Genomic DNA, 21,767 nt, shown 5'->3' with positions numbered 1-21,767 from the left:
ATATGGAAGCCTCTTGCACTAAACTCTTGAACCAAAGCTAAGGAGAGTACTGAGAAAAGGCACCCCCAGCAGCCCTGGTTTAATGCACCCCCAGCAGACCTGATTAAATGCATCCCTAGCAGTGTCAGCATCCAATGCTGTGCTGTCAACAAAGTGACGGCAGTTTGAGGGCTCTTATTAAATGCAACCCAGCAGTGTCAACATCCAGTGCTGTCAACATAGTGACGTCAGAGCGAGGGCTTTGATTGCATGCACCCCCAGCAGTATCCACATTCAATGTGGGCTGTCAATGTAGTGACATCAGAGCGAAGACTCTGATTAACTGCACCCCCAGAGAACTAGGCCGAAGGGCGGCGTCTGTCCCTTTAATAAGGCACATCTGTGACCTCGAACCACGAGCAAACCCTCATCCGAGGAAATGCCAAGAACATTTGTCTGACGTGAGCTGAACAAAAAAAAGCAGCTTCATGTGTAGTGAACAAACAATATCTGCAATAACACTGTTCTCTGCTCAGTGCTCCAAGCCCGAGGCCCGCCGAACATCAAATATACTATGGAAACAATTAATATACGTTTAACCTTTTCTCCAGGAGGCCAAATAAGGCAATAATGAACTCGGGAGTCAGACGGTTCGGGGCCGGGTCGCGTTTTACTACGTCTTAAGGTCCTCTGGGTGCCGCTCGTCTTGAGGTTTTCCAGCGTTTGAACTTTGCCTAGCGCTACAGGAGTAGCCTTACTGTTTCCCAGCTCTTTGTGCCTGCAAGGGAGGAGAAAGTCACCTGCGAGGCCGCAGAGGAGGCGAGAGGCGCGGCCCCGGGACTGCGAGGTACAGCGTCCAATACCACCAGCTGTTTCCTCTTCCCGCGTGAGCCGCGCCCCCTCCCAGTGCCCGCCCCCATCAAGGTCTTCATAACCTCTCGCGGCCCCCGCTTCGCGGGAGCCGCTCGTCTTGAGGTTTTCCAGCGTTTGAACTTTGCCTAGCGCTACAGGAGTAGCCTTACTGTTTCCCAGCTCTTTGTGCCTGCAAGGGAGGAGAAAGTCACCTGCGAGGCCGCAGAGGAGGCGAGAGGCGCCGCCCCGGGACTGCGAGGTACAGCGTCCAATACCACCAGCTGTTTCCTCTTCCCGCGTGAGCCGCGCCCCCTCCCAGTGCCCGCCCCCATCAAGGTCTTCATAACCTCTCGCGGCCCCCGCTTCGCGGGAGCCGCTCGTCTTGAGGTTTTCCAGTGTTTGAACTTTGCCTAGCGCTACAGGAGTAGCCTTACTGTTTCCCAGCTCTTTGTGCCTGCAAGGGAGGAGAAAGTCACCTGCGAGGCCGCAGAGGAGGCGAGAGGCGCGGCCCCGGGACTGCGAGGTACAGCGTCCAATACCACCAGCTGTTTCCTCTTCCCGCGTGAGCCGCGCCCCCTCCCAGTGCCACGCCCCCTTTCCCTCTTTACAAACTTAAGCAAGGCCTTTAACGCGCATCGCGGGACACGCGCGGGTCGCAGCCCGGGGCGAAGCCCGGGCAAAGGGCGGGCCCGTTGTTGCCCGTTAGTGCCCGGGAGTGACCGGACCGGGCCACCCCCCTTGGTCTTCATTTTCAACCCACAACTCTTCCAATTGCTGCTACTGTCAACTTCTAGAACCCAGGCCTTCTAAAATATATCCACCATGCCTGGCAGAACTAGAAGTAACACCAAAAAAGCAATGGCTGTAGCACAGGTCATTGGGCCTATAGACCAGTTCATCTCCCGGGTCAATGAGACTATTGACCACAGTATTATTCTATTGGAGAAACGGGTATCTTTGGACCTTATGAATGCTAAACGCTCGTCTCTGGGTCATTTAGCAACTGTAAGCTCACCTTCTCAGCATCCCCTATTTAATCGCTCCCTCCCCTTACCTTCGCCTGCTTTGGGCTCGCATACTGTCCCTAACGCAGTCGACCTATCGGTCACCCACTCAGATTCTGACCCGTCATATGTCGACCTTGAGGCCACTCCCGACCTAGAAGCCTGCCAATCATCTGAAAAGCCAGAGCCAATCGCAGATGAACTTCCCCAAGTATCAAGGCCAGGTGCTATTCCTGTATCCTTAGAACCAGGGAATTCTGGCTCTGCCAATAAGGCCTCTAAAACCAAGGGAAAGAATAAAACTAACACCAGGAACCACAACCTTGTTTCACCTACCCCTAATTCTGCAACAGGGGTACCTTGTTGGGTCGAAAACATGGTAATTGATCTGAAATCGGACCTCGAAGCAACGATAGCGGCTCAAATCAAGCCTCTTATATCTAAAATTGATAGACTGACGTCGCTAATTAACACAAAATGGGCTAACATGGCAAGCGGGAATGTGCTTATCCAGACGCACGGGAAGACCAAAGAAGTGCCTCTGGCTAACACATCTGGCAGCAAGCCTCTGAGAGATTCTTCCACCAAGGCCAAAATTCCATCAGATAACCGAGGAATAATACAGCATTCGATCCAACCAGGGGGTAAATCTGTGGTATCTCCCCCAACCCTTAGTGTGACTGGTCCCTCCCCGGAGACGCAGACATCAACCGGTCCCAAAAAAGTGAGCAATCAGCCAACAAAGGGTCCCACTGGCCTAAATGCAAACCCAACTTCAACTTCTCCCTCAAATAAGTCTCAGGATTCAGGGGCAAGGCCGGCCCGTTTTAAAACAATCAATTTACCACCGGAAGTCTCCCCCTTTGTGGTTGTCTTGACGGGCGTACCACCACTGAAGGAGGGAAGAAGAGAAACCTACACTGAATTGAGAAACAAGTGTGCCCAGTGGCTCCAGTTGCACAAACCTTTACCCATTCATACGAGTGGTGAAATTCTCACGGTGCGCAGAGGCGAGTGGGTGGGTAGAAATACTAAGACCATAGCAGGGGATGTAATTACTGTTAAATTCAGGGACACAGGGGCGGTGAACTATATATGTAGTGCACCCTCTTGTGGACCTGCTACCCAAATTAATCCTCTTCCCCTGTCCTACTTTCTACCTATGCCCCCAAGACAGAACCCATCTAGATTTAGCTTCCCATCTAACAGAGGGTACATGCACGCCCCGCATCATATTACTCACCAGTGGCAGCAACCATGGCACGGTCCAGCTCCTCTGTTCGACCCTTTTGTTTCCCAGTTTGCCCACTGGAATAGATTCTGCGCACTGGATGAAGTCGATTGACTTAATCCTGATGAAGCTCCCTCCACCCACCTTGATATTAATAGGGGAGAGGGGGAGGCCCCTTTGGTCACATCCTACCCCCTACGCCCCAACCTTCCAACTGTGATGGCTACCAGTATGACCATATTAACGCCCTTAGCTCTAGATGCAGTTAGTAAAGCTCCCTGTAACCCTAGAGACACCCATGGTACTGGAGGAGAGACCTTTAAGGATACAATAAAAATTCTTAGTTGGAACCTCGCGAGGATCCACAGGAAATTAGGTCTGCCTGAGTGGAGCGATCTGGTTGAAGCTCACAAGATATGTGTGTTCCAGGAGACCTGGAGCATTGAACCACTCTATCGAGTTGGGTTTGTCACCCACTTTGTTCCAGCAGAAAAACCCAGGCAAGGGAAGGGGCGTCCCTCGGGGGGGCTGATTATTTGGGTAAGTGTCTCCCTTAATTGCTGGATTACCCCTAAGCAGTCAAATAACCCAGATCTCTTGGGTATTTCTCTGTCTAATCACCGCAGAGGTTTGACCCTAGATCTCTACAATGTTTATGCTAGAGGCACTAAGAATGGGTGCACTTCGTCTGTAATTTCTGACCTCGAAGCGCAACTTAGGGATTACAAAGAAGCTGACCACACCATTGTAGCAGGCGATTTTAATTGCACATATGAGCCACTACCCCTGGATGGAATTCCTGACCTAGGCGAGGAAGACAGCAGATGGGGTATCCCTGCACTCTCCATCCCACCGATTAAACGATGGACCCGTAGTGCAGTCCAGTTAAATGCACTGACCCTGGAGTTTGGGCTAAGAGCCACCAATGGCCGTACATCTTCTGATCGGATGGGTGCCCCAACGTTCAACAGGGTTGGCCATACCTCGAGGATTGACTACATCCTGTTGAGCTTGGGGCTCTGGAGATCGGTCGATGATATGGTAATCACACCAACTGTGGAGAGTGACCACGATTCGCTCTCCTTAACCATCATGAACCCTTGGCCTAACGGATTACCCTTAGTCCCATCTAAATGCAGCCAAAGGGACACTGTCTCCTCTTGTGGGAGACGCCTAAAGTGGAGCAAAGTTGCCAGCAACGCTGACAAACTTTCTACTATAGAAGAGGTCCTTATAGCTTCACAAGCAGAGATCAATACTATTGATTTAGCCACGGTAGCTGATAGGGCTACACCCATTTTCGAGGAAGCTGTCAAGGTTATAGGAGAAGTCTTTTGGGTAAGGAGCACCAAGGGGAAGAATATGCCCCAGAACAAACCCAAAGGGACTCACGACTGGTACACTGCAGTATGCAGGAAAGCCAAGACTAGATTAATTGAGGCCGTTAAGGGCAAGTCCCAAACCCTTATACAGACAGCCAGGAAAGCACACAAGAGAACACTGGGGCTAGCAAAAAAGGAGTGGGAAGAGGCCTACTGGTCTACTCTCAAAGAAGCCAGCATTAAGAAAGACTCTAGATGGTTCTGGGATACTATAAGAGCTCGCAACAGGCCTGACAGCGACCTGATAACTTGCAGTATCCCTAGTCAAGCGTGGGTCCAACACTTCTCAAAGCTATATACCCGTCAAGATGACCATATTACTTCTACTGTCTCTTGTGATCCTGATGGAGGGCTGGAGGCTCCACCGTTGTCCACCCTAACCTGGGCCATCCAGCCTAATGACTTCGACTTCTCAATTAAGGAAGTGGACTATGCAATAAGTACCATCATCCCCCAAAAGGCGGCTGGCCTGGATGGCATCCCCGGTGACCTTTTGAAATCTGACACCACGAAATGGGGGAAACTGATCCAATCCCTGCTTGTTGCCATCTGTAGGGGCGCCCCCATACCCTCCTCATGGAAAGGGGCTGAGGTGGTCCCTATTTATAAAAAAGGCCCCAGAGATGACCCATCTAATTATAGGCCTATCAGTTTGTTAGATACTACCCAAAAAGTAGTGGGTAAAGTCTTGCTGGTTAGAATCTTAAAATGGATTGAGGAAAACAAAATCCTCTCTGACTATCAGGCGGGCTTTAGAGTGGGTACCGGGACAGTAGAACAAGCTTTTAGGCTCATGATGGTGTACTGGAAAGTTGTGGTCATAGGCAAGGGCAGTCTCTATCTCGCGTTCATCGACTTAAAGACTGCCTTTGACCTTGTACCCAGGGAGACCCTTTGGACCGTACTGGCTGATATGGGGTTCCCCCACTACTTGCTATCCCTACTTGTGAGGCTGCATCAAGATAACTTTGCCCAGGTTAGGTGGGTCCCCGGGGGGGAAAAAACAAGTAGCATCCCGGTTGAGAGAGGCGTCCGCCAGGGATGCGTTTTAGCTCCCACCCTGTTTTCCCTCTACATCAACGGGGTGGTTGAGCATCTTCGGAAACATCCTTCAGATGAACCATCCCTGGCTGGTGAGCGCATACCAACCCTCCTCTTCGCGGATGACACCCTTTTAATTTCTAAAACCCCCACAGGACTCCAAAGGCTCCTTGACAACTTCCAATCCTTTTGCACCAAACGTGGCCTGGTAATCAACACCAGCAAGACCAAATACCTTGTGTTGAACCCTCCAAAAAAACAAGCCCGTCCTCCTATCCTAAATGCTGAACTCTTGGAGAGGGTAGAAGTGTTCGACTACCTTGGGATACGCCTCTCTCACAAAATGGATTGGACCCCCCACCTGGACAAAATGTTGCTATCACACAAAAGGGTTACAGGAGCTCTCCTGAAAGAACAACGCTCCTGTGCTATAAGACCAATAGCTACTGTTCTTGAGATCTACTCGGCTAAAGGGGTCAGCTCTGCCCTTTATGGGGCTGAACTTTGGGGGTCATCTGTCACCGACGCCTTGCCTACATCAGAGAGGAAATTTTGTAGAGCAATCATGTCTCTCCCGCAAGGCACCCCCACAGTTCCTTTAATGTTGGATCTAGGTTGTCGCCAAATTGATGACCTTGCTAAATTTCGTCCACTGCTGCTTTGGGCACGCCTGTGGCGTGTGGAGGAACTCAGTAGATATGCGCAAGGCCTAGCAGAAATCATGGCACTACCAGGGTGGCACAAAATAAAATGGCTTAGAGACATGAAGCAGCTGCTAGTAAATCTGGGTTTGAACGAAGCATGGGTAAATAGAACTTCACCCCCGAAGCTAGCTCTCAAGAAACTCTATTGGGACTGGGTCCTATCTCAGAGGAATACCAGATCCACTATGGGCAGACTCACGGAGGACTTCTTGAAGTTTAAAGATCAACCTAAACGGGAAGTGTACCTTGACATCATTGAAAAACCCTTCGATAGGGCTTTGTATTTTAAATTCAGAACAGGCACTCTCCCCCTCTATTCTTTTACTTCACGCTGGAAATCTCGTGCACAAATTACAGAGCTTTGCCCTGCATGCCTAGACAAACCTGAGTCACTGGCACATCTTATGTTCGAGTGCAGCGAATACGCGAGACCCAGGAGGATCTGGCTTAAAAACCTATGCCGGCAGCTGGGCACCAGGAGTCACGCGGCCGCAATCAGGATACTAATCTCTGATAGCCGTGCATCCTATGTTTGTGCTATAGCCAAATTTTTATCATGGGCTTGGTCCATTCGAGCTAAAAGGCTAAAATTGTCTGTTTAATTCTATTTTTAACCTACTGACTGATCGATTTTTATATCCACCACCTGTAAATTGGAAAAATCAAAACACCAAAATGGTCTAAAAATTGCCATTATTGTTTGTTTAAACTTTCTAACATATTGATTACCTATTGTATTGTTTTGATAAACCACTAACGAGCTCATTTTCTTATCGAATGCTCATGCTTCCTTTTAAATTTTACATTGTTTTTAATTGTTTTAATTGTTGCATTGTGTATTTTTGCCCTGCTTTTATGATAATATTTTATCGAAATAAAGCCTTTTTGACTTGACTTGACTTGAATAATGAACTTCAAAAATAGCAAATGAAGTAAAGGAGTTCAAATGTCTTTGAAGCATCTGGACGACTCCACGTGGAACATAAATATGATTAAAATCAAAAGGACTGGAATAAAAGTCAGCAAAGAAGGGGAGAACCGTGCCTTTATCTCAGGAGGCAGATGCTCTTAGTGGAAGAGATCTGCCTGGTGCAGGTTCCTCCCCCCCCTATCACTGCCCCCCGTTATGAGCCCGACAAGGCCTGGTGAAGAGCTGATGCCTGGGGGTCAGGTACACTGCATCCAGTTACAACAGGGAATAGAAAGCTAAGCAGTGAGCGCTGTAACATGCTCACAGTTCCCACAATGATGATTGCACTTTCATTTTTGTGTCTGTGCCTAATTTCTGTCCCAGTCTGACTCTGGTCAGAGCAGACAGAGAGTCACGGACTGTGTCAGTAATCACAGTGCGTGTCGGCCCCGCCCAAGCTTCCTGCCAGATCCCTGGCTCTGAAAGAATTTCTTCTGGCAGGCCGCTCAATTAGCACATTGTGGGGTGTAGATTAGCACTCGATCAGAGTGCTTCACAAAAACGGACCCACTCATTGTCAGCTGTGTTGCGCTTCTTTTTGTAAATGCCAGTTTCACGGAGCTTGGCTTACATTCCCATGAGTACCGGTACTCTCTTTGTGCAAAGAGAAGTTCCGGTACACAAGCGCCGAAAATTTAGAAGTGCCGGTACTCAGTACCGGTGAGTATCGGCCCATGTACCGGCTGCTGTCCAAAACATGGTTGACACCAGAGTCTATCCCCGATATCCTGGCCGCCGTCCCTGACGGCTATTACATTCTCCATGCAAACCGGCATCAGGGGAAAGCTGGAGGGGGAGTTGCTGCCATAATCTCCCAGTCCTACAAAGTTAACTCTATTGCCATGCTTCCCATACCATTGGTGGATTATGTAATCTTTAAATTTGAGTCTGACATTCTCCCCCTCACATTTGCCCTGTTCTACCGCCCTCCCGGTCAGTCGCCTGGTTTCCTTCCTTCATTTGGCAGTATGGTGGCCGAACTGGCGAGTAACCACGCCAAAATCCTTATGATAGGGGATTTTAATTACTGGCCCGATGACCAGCATGAAAGTCCCTCCTCTAGGGAGTTCACAGACCTGCTAATTGGTCTCAATTTTTGTCAGCATATCCACGCTGCTACTCATGTCAAGGGCCACATCCTGGACCAGTTGTGGTCATTAAATCAGGCCGTTTTAAATCTACAAATCTCTCCTTGCGTCTGGTCAGATAATTTTTTTATTTTTTTACCGTACCCAAAAATCCAGCTCCTAAAGTATGTCCTACTGAGCCTCCACTGATTTCCAATAGGGGCCGAGTAGATATTACTTCACTTTGTCACTCGCTGGCTTCCACGGCTCCTTCCCCTGTTGGGCCGTCAGGTTCTCCTTTGTCTGTTCATGCCCAGGCCAATAATATCCACACTTGGCTAGCAGAAGCCTGGGACTCTTTTGCCCCATTAAAGAAACTTAGAAACAAACGCCCTCATGATGCTCAGCATTGGTTTTCTAAGGACTTGATAGACATGAAGCTTGCCCTTCGACAAACTGAGCGCAAGTGGAGATCGGACTATTGTGCTCCTAAGAGACTGGTCTTCCTTGCTGCTCTGAAAGAATATAAATTAGCTATCCTCGGGGCCAAAACTAAGTACTTCTCGGACAAAATTCTTAATTCTTCTAATAAATCGAAGGACATTTTCGCCATAGTCGACGAACTTGCCAAACCTGATCGTGTCACGATGACCCCCTCTTCCTCTCAGCGTCTCTGTGACTCTCTTAACAATTATTTTGTTGAGAAGATAGCTCTAATTAAAACCAGTATCCCTAAATCTGACCCGAGCTTTAATACTGGTAGTATCCTCATTAACCTGTCCTCATTCTTGAATTTTTCCCTGATTACACTAGAGATGTTTTTCTTACTTCTCAGCAGAGTCCGTTCTGGCTCTCCCACGGATAGCTGCCCTGCTCACATTACTCGTGAGATTTTCCTTAGTCTTCCTGATGCTCCCCTTTCCTTGCTCAACAATTCCCTCGGTTTGGGGGTGGTCCCCAGCACATTTAAGTCTGCGGTTGTTGCATCCATCCTCAAGAAACCTGGGTCAGATCCGGCGGCTTTGTGTAATTTTCGCCCAATATCTTTGCTCCCTTTTTTGGGTAAACTTTTGGAGGCCCATGTTTCCAGCTGACACAGCTCTTTCATAGAAAGCTCACAGTTCCTGGATCATCATCAGGCGGGTTTTAGACCCCAGCATTCAACCGAATCTGTGATCGTGGCAGTCCATGATGAACTTAGAAAGGGGGCTGATCAAAATATCTCTCAGGCCCTGGTGCTCCTTGACTTGTCAGCGGCGTTCGAAACCGTTGATCATTCCATTCTTCTTCAGCGGGTCGAGAACGCCGGCATCAGGGGCACCCCGCTCAAGTGGCTTGCCTCATTTCTACAAGATCGTAAGCAAGCGGTTCGTCTTGGCCCTTTCGTGTCTGAAGTCAAGGGCCTTACTTTTGGGGTCCCTCAGGGCTCTTCCCCCTCCCCGTTATTATTCAATCTTTATATTTTTCCCCTCATTTCCAAGCTGGGAGAAAGATCAGTGGCCTCTTCAATTATGCGGATGACCTCCAGCTTATTTTTAATATTGATCCCTTTCCCGCTTCCATTGAGAACTTTCAGTCGACTATGACGTATATCAGCAGTTGGATGAATGCGAACCATCTTAAGTTAAACCCGGATAAGACCGAGCTGGTTCTCACTGGACCCCCGGGTAATCCCTGGAACTCTAACTTCTGGCCGCACTCGCTGGGCAATGCTCCCTGTCCGGTGAACTCGTTTAAGAGCCTTGGAGTCACCATCAGTAAGGATCTGTCTATGAGACCTCAAATTAAATCTGTGATGTCGGCGTGCTTTTTTCATCTACGCCGCATCAGAAAGATCAGCATATTCCTTACTTATGAAGCCCTGGTTCAAGTCACGCTGCGTCTGGTGATTTCCCGTGTCGACTATGTGAACTCATTGTATATTGGTATTCCTCTCTACCAGTCCCATCAACTTCAACTCATCCAAAACCAAGCAGCCAGATTGATCTTCCAGCAACCTAGGACTAGCTCTGTTAAACCTCTCTTGAGGAGTCTGCACTGGCTTCCTGTAATCCAGCGCAGCCTCTTCAAGGTGGGCTGCTTGACTCACCAGGCCCTCTCTCATCAAGGCCCGGCCTTCATTGCCTCTCGCCTTCATCGCTACATTCCCTCCCGAGTCCTTCGCTCTTCTGGTTCTAATCTGTTGTCTGTCTGTCCTTTTAAGCGTAAAAGGCTTGGGGGACTAAGATTCGCTTTCCAAGCACCTCAGTTTTGGAACACTCTCCCTCCTGATCTCCGCCTTATCCCTTCGTATCATTTATTTAGGAGAGCCCTGAAGACTTGGTTGTTTTCCCAAGCCTTTGATTAATTAAGGTCACCTCATTGCAGTCCTGTCCTTTGCCTGTCCTAAAGCGCCAAGAAACCGTTGGTGAACGTGCGCTGTATAAATTTCTTTTTCATATCACTGGTCCTGATCCATAGGAGAGTTGACATTTCATCCCAATAATAATTATTGTAGTGGCACATCACAGTACTAAATCATGAAGGGAAGGGGTCATCATCCCTGTCTCCGGAACGTGAACTTCCTAAAGAGATGTACAAATTAAATAATTCAATGTGTTCCGTAGAACTATTATGCAACATGCATTTTGGTAGTAGGTATTTTTTTCACTGAATGTAAATGCACTAAACTGATTTAGAAAGCTTTCTCTAATTTAAAGTTTGCATTTTATTATTATCCTAACTTAGGCAATGTTCGCTGCATGCGAACTTGGAGTATTTGACCTACTGCAGGAGTCTGGTGCCCCCCTGCCTTCTGCCACCATTGCTGAGCGTCTGCATGCCAGTGCGGATGGGATGGAAAGATTACTGTGCGCATGCGTGGGATTAAAGCTCCTGGAAATCGAGATGAATAATACCGAAGGTAATGTAATGTTACAGACATTAGCAAAGCGAGGCCGTGGAAATATATTTCATTAATCATATATAAATTGTAATATCAGAAAATACAACTCTTTTATTTTTAGTCCAGTTAATCATGAAAAGTGCGTTATATTCTCGCTGTGATATTTACTAAGAATGTGGCTATTAATATCAATAAATAATGCAATTGAGAAACAGATAGGCCCAAAGTGTATGGTTAAGATTAACGTTTTGCTAAATCCTCTTTCTCATTTGAAAACAGAGCAAAAAACCATAGTGATATTACAAACCTAGAGAAAACATTAGTACGTTTTTTATAATATAGCCTAATAAGTGTCCTTTATCAATTAGTGCATCCGGAAGACAAGAGCATATTTGTTAAGGAAGCCTTGACAAAGTCACAAGTTTGGCTTTTCTATGATGCATTCTCAAAGAGGCAGACAATATCTGTGTAGACATTAATTAACACAGACCATAAATATATATACACATTTATCAACAGAGCAGCACAACTAGGAACAAACTAATGTGGGAGCCGCACCCCAATATTAACTGAACCCAAGTATTTCATGTACCGCAATTTTTACCTAAGGAATTTTGGCTCCGGTTCTCTCATTGATCTAGCGCAAAGGGACTACATTCCCCATCCATGGATCATTATTTTAGCTGAATTAAAGTCAAAATAAAACTTACATCTCTAAATGACTCAGTTCTAGATCACTATGGGGAAAATGTGATTTATTACAGAATTATTAATAAGAACGATACGAAGAATACACAAGCCCCCAGGAAGGCTCAGTTACAGAAAAAACATGTAACAAAGCTGAAAAACATTCCTATTTTGTAAACAATACTAAAGTGAATATAATTGTCAAACTCATGAAGAGTAAGGCAGCCTTCTTTAAGAGGGTGAACATCTCAAAATAATCGGACAGTCTCAGGAGGAAAATGGAAAATCACCCACGAACTCCCAAAACCATGCTTTATAATTAAAAACACTGTCGATTCATCATGGCATTATTAAGAACCACGCAGGCGCTGGTTTAGAAGAAGTAGTTCTTTATTATAATGACCAACACAGGCTCCAAGGGCGGAGCGTAAACTGGACCTGCTGCCTCGCGTCACCAGCTGTAACTGTCACAGCATAATGACAGCTGGTGAAGAGAAGCACTACGGTGTCCTCGCGGGGACAACAGGAGATAACACGCTACGGTGTCCCTAAGTGGACACAGGGCAAACATAACACATCCTCCCCCGTTGAGAGTGGTGAGGGAGGAAAGTAAACCAAACAACAACAATACTGTTGGAGAAAAGCATAGGCTTAGTCACACACGTAGTCGCTGAGCTTCGCCGGAGGTAGCACCCTTCTACCACACCTGCTAGTGGTACCCTGTGGTAGCTGATTGCGTGCAGGGGTTGCAGGCAATAACCTCGCTGCTCTGCAAGTTCCAGCGTTGGTGGAAATGGTAGGTGCATTGTTGGTTGAGGCTGACTCCATAGCGCTCTGTGTCCCGGCTCCAGAATTGTCAAGATCGAGGTCAGACTCGCAGTCTGATGAGTCTGATAAGACCATGTTATGTTTGGATGTGTGCGTCTGTTCACTGCTCAGTTCCTCCATCTCTGGCGTGATGTCTTCGTGAGTTTGTGGTGGTCTGTACACAGATAGGGCAGAGAAATGCCACACTCTTCCATCGCTCAACAAGGCTGAATTACAGTACACCTCATTGACTGTAAGGGGCGCTGAATATTTGTCCTGCCCCTTTCCTATGTGGCCGCTCCTCTTCACCTTTACTATGTCCCCAGCTGATATCTGCACTGGTTTACAGTTGTGTTTCACATCATACCGGGTCTTGACGCTGTGTTGAACTTGTTCTGTTCTTTTCCTAACTTGTTCTGCTGTCCAGTGCACTTCCTTTGCAGCTGATGTCCAACCTACATTATCTTTGGTGAGGGGCGTCCTTCCTCGCATAAGTGCAAATGGACTATGGCCAGTTGAGTCACATGGTGTGATTCTGTATGCCCACAAGGTCTTAAGGATTTCTCTTTTCCAACTTAGTCTATTACTGTTCGCTAGCTGTAAAATACCCTTGAGGACCCTATTGAACCATTCCACTGCGCCATTGCCCGACGGGTGGTACACAGATGTAGTTTTGTGTTTTATCTGATTTCTCAAAACATTCGCTTTGAAAGCATCTGATATAAACTGCGGGCCGTTGTCACTAATAATTTCTTTTGGCAGGCCTTCACGTATGAATACGCCATCCAAGAATTCCACCACAGTTTTGGAATTCGCCCAGGTAGTAAATTTGAGTTCAGGCCACTTTGTAAAATGATCTATGATTACAATTATGTACCATTGTTCTCCCAGGTCTTGTATGGGTCCCATTATGTCTACCCCCACTCTTTCCCAAGGCATTGCAGGGCACTTAATGGGATGGAGGGGTGGTCTAAGGGTCACCAGGCTCTTGTCAGATTGTTGGCACATACCACAATCTCTTACCATCCTTTCTACGTCAATACTTACTCCTGGCCACCAGTAGTTCTCCTTCACCCTTTTTTTACTCTTCACTATGCCCAAATGTCCTTCATGGCATAGCTGCAAAATTCTTTTTCTCATGTTGATTGGGGGAATTGCTCTTCCTCCTCTCATCAGTACCCCATTCTCATGCGAAAGTTCATTTCTTACTTCGTAAGTAAAAAACATAACAGGCATTATCATCATTAGGTCACACTGGCAAATTAAAACAGCTATACAAATAATGCACTTCTTAACAGTATGCTTCCTCAGCAACTACACTCCGGACATGGACAACCTAAACTCAAACATTTCTCAAACATTAGCACATAGAACTGAGCTCTTCCTAGCCATGAAGTCAGAAAGGCTAGATTTTATGAAAGACATGTAGGCAAGTATTCTTCTGATTTATTGGTGTTTTTCTGCAGCTCCTGTTGGAGTTCGCTTCCGACATGGATCCTCTCTGTAGAGTGTCTTAGCTCTTCTCCGCCCCTCTGTCAGCTCTTTCTGGTAACTCCCCTTTCTGTGGTATTTTAACAGCAGCAAAGCAAGAATTATATTTCCCAGAATAAAACAAACAGAACCACTAACTGACATCATAATAAGAACAGTGTAGTATCCTGCTCATGTAATTGTTCTGCCATTTTCACCACCTGCTCAGCCAGTGTGAATGTGCTGTGTGTTGCATGGAATATTGGAGTGATGATGCGTATTGGAATGTTGGGTCCCTGAGAGGTGAAGTGTGACAGTTGAGAATGGGCTGTGCAGCTGGCAGGCAGCTCCTGATGGGGCTGCTTCACAGGAACAGATCTACATGTAACTATCTTCAATAAAACTTCATGAACTACATCCTACCTGTGTGGACCTTCATTACTACATTATTTTGGTAATGAAGATGGGATACGAACCCACAGGTGCACATGTCCAGTTTGAATGTGCTGTGTGCTGCATGCAATGTTGGAGTGATGATTTGTATTGGAATGTTGGGTGCCTGAGAGGTGAAGTGTGACAGTTGAGAATGGGCTGTGCAGCTGGCAGGCTGCTCCTGATGGGGGTGCATCACAGGAACATATCTACAGGTAACTATCTTCAATAAAACTTCATGAATTACATCCTACCTCCGTGGACCTTCATTACTACATTATTTTGGCGATGAAGATGGGATACAAACCCACACGTGCACATGTCCAGTTTGAATGTGCTGTATGCTGCATGTAATGTTGGAGTGATGATGCGTATTGGAATGTTGGGTGCCTGAGAGGTGAAGTGTGACAGTTGAGAATAGGCTGAGCAGCCGGACAGGCTGCTCCTGGTGGGGCTGCTTCAGAGGAACAGATCTACATGTAACTATCTTCAATAAAACTTTGTGAACTACATCCTACCTGCGTGGACCTTCATTACTACATTATTTTGGCGGCGAATTGGTGACTACCTACATGCTACAACCGGATTTCAGGGCCATGGCAAACAAAAGAGGGCCTGAAGCTTGAGCAAACTACAGAGCCTACTTATGCTGCCAACACAAAGTACAGGAGGAGGTATTTCCCAATCCAAATAAGATACAAGGAAGTTCTTCACAGAACAACAAAGACGTCTACAAGAAAGAAAGAAGTTCTTTACAGAAAACCAAAGAAGTCAACATGAAACCTTAGAAGATGAAGTTCTACGCCTCTCAGCCCCACCAGAGTCATCACCATCTGACTGCCCTAGCCCAGGCGTGCTGTGCTAATCTGATTTACTAACTTGGGACTTTGAAATTTACAAGCAGTGATTCTGTAATGCAAGGAAATCCCATTGAGGCTACAACCAGAAGAAAATGGAATGATGGTTCTCACATTTCGTGAAACAGTGAGCCCAAAGAAGTTTTTTGGAGGCTACATGCTGGAGGTAAAATTGGGAAGATTGGTATCACTTCATCCTCTACACATGTGTCTGCTCCTCAGACAACCATCGCTTGTGCTTTTGTCTGGAAACATCACCTCGTTGTGCCATCAACATAGTGTTTAAAGTATCACTGACGTATTAGTCTATTCAAATTACCCTCGTGTGGCATGTTCGTTTATGCCGCCTACTTTGTGTGATCTTGAGCACAGTCAACATTCGTACCTATGGAACTGTAATTTTGTAACTGTTGTGTTTAGTATAGGCATATGGCTAAGGAGGAATCAATCTACATTTCCAAGGAATTCATGTCTCTCCACATCCATCGCATTGACTGAGGTACAGGTGGATGGAGGGGATTATTTGTTTGTGTTTAGCACACAATCTGGGGTGAGTTACTCAACATTTTAGTGTTCTCCTCACCTATTACTTTGTTCAGCCTGAATGGCGGCTGTTAAACCATTTATTTGGCTGTTTAAAAGTGCACGCGCTTTTTACCTCATTCCTGAAGCAGCGTGGGTCCCCTAGAGGATCTTCTGTGATGACACACCCTTCGCCACGTAATGGCTAAGTGAATATATTTGGCGCTCAAACGAGCAGGGAGCCACCTGGCAACTCACCTTGTACGTCCTGCCACGTTTTTCTTCAAAGAATCTTCTGTTCTAAAGCCACGGAGCTTAAACAATATGTACCTACTAGCGGTACAGTCAGCCCATGCTGGAATGACTTAGTCGAAAAGAAGATGTTTTCTGTCAGCCCAGAATGCTATTGTGCAAGCCAGAAGTATCTCGCGGGTGCCTAGCAACCAAGGAATCCCTCTTTACGAGATGTCGATGTTTAACGTTTAAAGACCAGCAGCCGAAATGAGGCTGTCACAGGCAGGATACCAAGGGATGTGACAGCAACATGCTCATTGCTGCCACGTCCCTTGGTATACTGCCTACGACAGCCTCATTTCGGCTGCTGGTCTTTTTGTTCGCTTAACATTATATTCACTTGACGAGACAGAATTTGGGAGGTTTTCTCCTCCCCGTCGTGGCCTTGGGTAATCGTGGAGGCTGATATTGTCTAGGCTCATTTTAGCCCGGTGGAGCTGCCTGTCCAACCTGTGGGACTTTTTACATACTTTTGGTGTACTTTTTCTAATACTAGGAATTCACACTCTTGGATGCTATCTAACTATAAATAGTAAGCTTTGGATATGAAGCCCATGTATAATACATTACTGCGGTGATCGACATTCGAATGTTGGGATCTTCCTACTAGCCATCAGTGGCACATCCCTTCATCTCTTCGTGGTCTTGATTTAGACAGTATATACTTCTGACACTATATTATACTTGACGGGGAATAATTTACAAGCAACGACGCCTGCTACTTCAAAGCCTCTGGATGAGTTTGATCCACTTGATATGTAGTGCCCTGAAGAAGTCCTGCACAAGGATGAAACGCGTCGGCTGTACTGTGTGAAAAGTCGTACATTTTGACATCGTTTTTGAATCTACTGGAAATGGAATAAAAAGAGAAAGTTTGAAGAACACCTTTTTTGGATATGGAATATATAATTGTTCTTTCCATTTCAAAATTGATGTGTGGTTCAAATGTGCTTGTCTTCTCAACTGTTAGGTTCCCAAGGTAACTAGCACTGTGACGGTGGGTGCGATTCAATGTGCACACAGACCCCAGTAAGTAAAGAGGGGCTAACACTGGTAAAGGGATAGCAGGTTAGGTGCTGTTAGTCAGAAGGTTCCACTGTCAGGTCCGCCTGTTTAGGCCCCATTTGAGGTACAGTTTATGTTTAGTCTACACTGAGACTTTGCTGTTAGTTTTACCTTACATTATGCTGATATTTTTTTATTGTTTGTGTGAAAATGGGGGGTGTATGAGTTATACTCATTACATTTTCTTCTCATCTTCTCTGTTTTCTCCATTCTCTAGTTCTCCTTGTGATGTTTCATATTCTTTTCTTTCTTGGTATCTGGACTATATTAGTTGTTAGTCTTCCTTGTTCCTTGCCTTTCCTTTTTTGTAGTTTCATTCTATTTCTTACTTGTTTAGGATGGGGATCTGTCTCTCACTTCTCTGTGTGTCCGGGTGTACAGCTGGTGTACAGTTTGTGTTGTGCTTTGTCTTTCTTCCTTTCAAGACTGTCTGGCCAGTGGGTGTGTTTGGAGTGTAGTCATCTGCGTTTATGCTTTTCTGCTACCTGTTGTTTCCTCCGTCTTATTACTGTTTTCTTCTCTTTTGTATTCATTGTGGGAAAGGATGGGTTATTTCTATTTGTGTATATTTACCCATTGCTTCCTCTTTGTTTTCTTCCACCTATTTCTTTGCTCTTTCCTATTTGTTCATTTCTACTACATTTATTCTGTTGCATTAGCGTTCCTCTCATTTATTCCTTACTTCGGTTCTTATTGTTATATCTTATTTATGGTGTAGGAAGTATGCTTCTGTTGTATAAGAAAGGAGGATATGTAGTATCCTGCTCATGTTATTGTTCTGCCATTTTCACCTCCTGCTCAGCCAGTGTGAATGTTTCTGTGTGCTGCATGGAATGTTGAAGTGATGATGCGTATTGGAATGTTGGGTGCCTGAGAGGTGAAGTGTGACAGTTGAGAATCGGCTGAGCAGCTGGAAGGCTGCTCCTGGTTGGGCTGCTTCACAGGAACATATCTACATGTAACTATCTTTAATAAAGCTTCATGAACTACATCCTACCTGCGTGGACCTTCATTACTACAAACAGCCAATAGGATATTGAGTAACCCAATAACTATCTTGACTGAGAGCAACAAATCCTCTTTTCTTGTAGTGAGTTAATCTAGAGGTGTCGACATAATCAAGATAACTGAATAAAAGTTAAGCAACATTGAATCCAAGTCTGCGTAGCAAGGCAAAATTAAGTGAAGCGCATCAAAGCGACCCAGGTAGAAAAAGCGATTGAAAGCTCTTGTATCCTGTATTCAAGAAAGTAGTGCAGACAGACTAGGGAGAAGCAAAGTTGGAGGGAGATGCTGGTACTGCAGACACAAGACACCAGGGAGGGTTAGTAAAACCCTGCCTCTGTGTCTTTAATAAAATCTAGCCTTTCTGACATCAAGGCTAGGAAAATCTCTATTTTATTACAAGACCGGAGGCTCATAATATGCATGTTTACAGCATTGCAATAACAACATTAAAACATGTGAAATTGGTTTAGAGTAAAAAGTTCTAAAGGTATTTACATTGGACCAAACTGCATATTTGAGAATTTCATGTAAACTAGCACCTGTCCAGTAAACCCAAGAAACCATGGTTCCTCTGGCTGAATGGACCTGAAAATAATCAATGTTAATTCCAGCTAAGGACATGATCCATTTAACCCAATGAGCTAAAGTGGGAGGACTAAAGTGTTTTTAAAAAGAAATGAGCAATTTTTTAGAAGAGGGAGTTCTCAAATCTGCAGTGCGAGTAACATAAGCCTTTAATCAGTTTCTATCAAACAACTTTGGTTGGGAAGAGAAAATAAGGATAATGATTCATAGATAAATTGGTTTGGGAAAAACTGGGAACCTGAAAAGAAACACCAAGAGGATAGTAATGGAAAGAAGACACATCTATCACTCTAACATCTGAAACACCTTTTAATGAAGTTAAACATAAAAGCATTGTTAAATGCACAAAGTTGTTTGGGAGAGAGAGAGAGAGAGAGATTGTCATGCCATTACAGTAACAATTTAAACACCAAATTGACATCCGACATTGTATTATATATTAAGACAACTGGAGGCTTAACATATCTTTACACGTCAACAAATCAGAGGGTGTTCTTAAATGGGTCTACCATCCACACTGTTGTGTTCAGCTGAAATGGCCAATCTATTAGTGTTATTGGTATGATAGGCTTTGCCTTGAGAAGCTAACTAAACTTGGAAATTTGCTATCAGTGTTATGTCTGCTGAAAAGTGATCTGAATCCCTGTCCATACAGCAGCTACACCAGGCGAGCCCGGCTGACCTTTAAACTTCTGAAGTGCCAGGGACCTAAGATTGTTGAATGTGTCTGATAGCGTCTTCTGAAATTCCTGGGATCCTAAGGATGTCTGAAATCCTCCAGATGACCAGAAAAAGGGAACCTTCTAGAATCATGTTGTGTGGATGACCCTGAGGGTTGAGCAATACATTTATAAAATTAGGAATCCAAATGGGGAAGTCTATAGCCATCTCCAACAGAGTTGGATACCATGGTTGTGCTTGCCAAAATGAAGTTATTAGTACCAGAGAAGAGTAATGTATACGTGTCTTAGGTAGAACTTGTGCAATTAAAAGAAATGGGGGAAAGGCATAGAAAAGAGTCTGCTGGCAAAGATTGACGAAAAGCGTCTGTAGCCAACCCTTGAGGGTCTGGTCTCCAACTGAAAAAAGAGGGAAGTTGGGAGTTGAGACGAGAGGCAGAAAGAATCTGTTGAAATGTTGCCAAATATGGAAGAAAGGCATTTGAAAATGAAAAGTGCAGCTGACAACCGTTTGAATCTTGAAGGTGTCTCGAATATCAATCTGCTACAACCATTTAATCCACTGAAAGATTATCTGTTCTGACTGGGAGATACCGCTCTAAACAATACCTCAAAGGTTTTTGGCACGATCTGCCAGCATCTTGGACTTTGTGCCGCCTACATGGTTTATATATCTGACAGCCGTGAAATTGTTCATTCTCAGCAGAATGGTGCAACTTACTTTTTCCTTTGTAAAAAACTGGATGGCAAAGGAACCCGCAAGCATCTTGAAACTGTTGATATGCAAAACGTACTCCTTTTGCAGCCATATACCTCCATTCAAGAACTGACCCCATCTTGTGCCCCAACGTGTCTGACTTACATTGGATTCTAAGACAAGTTCTGAGGCGGCAGAGAAAATTGTTCCCCTGTTCCAGTCTAAAGGAGTGAGCCACCAATGGAGTTCTTCTCTTGTCTCCGGATCTAACAAAATTTGATTTGAATAGGCGAATCCTTTTTGAAGATGTCAAATTTTTTAATCTTTGAATGGCCTGATAATGAAGATGGCCTAGAAAGATCACTTGTATTGAAGACGCCAGAAGGCCTACTAGCCAAGCTAGAGACCTGAGAAAAAATTGAGAAAGAGATAGGCACTGGCGGATTTCTGTTTTGAGAGTGACCTTGTGAGGAGGAAGTTGAAGGATAGAATGAGAAGTGTCCAACAGAAAACCCAGAAATTTCAATTGTTGCGCATGGACTATGTGTTGATAAGAAAACCGAAATGAAGAAAAAGATCCTCACAAAGGTACAATTGAGAAAGAAGAAGATTCTTGTCTTTGGCCACAATGTGAAAATCTTCAATGTAAACAACAAGTCCAACTCCTTGTGCTCTGAGAAAGGCCACAACCGGTCTGAGAATCTTGGTGAAACACCAAGGAGCTGAAGACAGACCGAAGGGAAGAGCTTTATAATGATAGAAAGGAATTCCCCATTGAAACTTAAGACATTTTCTGTGAGAAGGATGAACTGGAAAAGTAAAATAAGCATCTTGAATGTCTAGTTTGAACAACCAATCGTGTTAAAGTAGTATATCCCTGAGAGGAGAATAGTTTTCATTTAGAAAGGAGGATATCCCACAAAGCTGTTGAATATTTTGAGATTTAAAACAAGACAAAAATTCTTATTTTTTTTCTGAGGCAGAAAAATGGTACTGAGAAAAATTGAGGGGTCAAAATAAATAGGTTCTGTCACTTGTTTGAAAAGAAGGGATCGAATTTCGTTGTGGATAAGACAATGTTGATCTTGAGAAAAAAAGAAGAGGATGAGAAAGGTAAACTGGAAGTTGGTAAAGCTCAGTGAGATATCCTTGAACTGACTGAATTATCCAGGGATCTGTGGTGAGTGAAAGCCATGAATTCAGAAATAACACCAATCTGCCGCAGATCGGAGGAAGGCCAGAATTAAAAACTTTTACCTGAGTATTTTTCTCCTTTGTTTATACAGCCCCAGGACTGGTAACCTCTGGAATTGAATCTTCTATCCAGCCAGAATAGATTTCAACTTGAGATTGCTGGTTGAAGGAACTTTTGTTGGGCTATGCTAGAATAGAGGCCAACAAAGTGACTTCTACCTTTGCCAGCCCTAGCGAAAACCCGAGAGGAGAAAATCTTTTCAGGGAAAGCTGGGCTTTGCCTATGGTAGCAAAGGTAGATACATATTTCCCTAACTCTTTGATGAAAGAGCGTAACACAATAATCCCTTAGCCA

At 45.1% G+C, this 21,767-nt stretch overlaps 1 protein-coding gene across 3 annotated transcripts in view; it reads left to right on the top strand.

Moving 5' to 3' along the window:
- Positions 1 to 21,767, top strand: part of LOC144772892 (acetylserotonin O-methyltransferase-like) — a 719,863-nt gene that overhangs the window by 39,496 nt on the left and 658,600 nt on the right. For all 3 annotated transcript variants that reach the window (XM_078657563.1, XM_078657560.1, XM_078657562.1), the window contains exon 2: positions 10,958 to 11,132. In XM_078657563.1, coding sequence (XP_078513689.1) covers positions 10,958 to 11,132 — 175 coding nt within the window. The remainder of the gene's footprint in view (positions 1 to 10,957; positions 11,133 to 21,767) is intronic.

This window comes from Lissotriton helveticus, chromosome 8, assembly GCF_964261635.1.
Source record: "Lissotriton helveticus chromosome 8, aLisHel1.1, whole genome shotgun sequence".
In the NCBI taxonomy this organism is placed as follows: Eukaryota; Metazoa; Chordata; class Amphibia; order Caudata; family Salamandridae; genus Lissotriton; species Lissotriton helveticus.
Note: the sequence above shows the minus strand (reverse complement) of the source record. Positions and strands in the feature narration are given on the sequence as shown.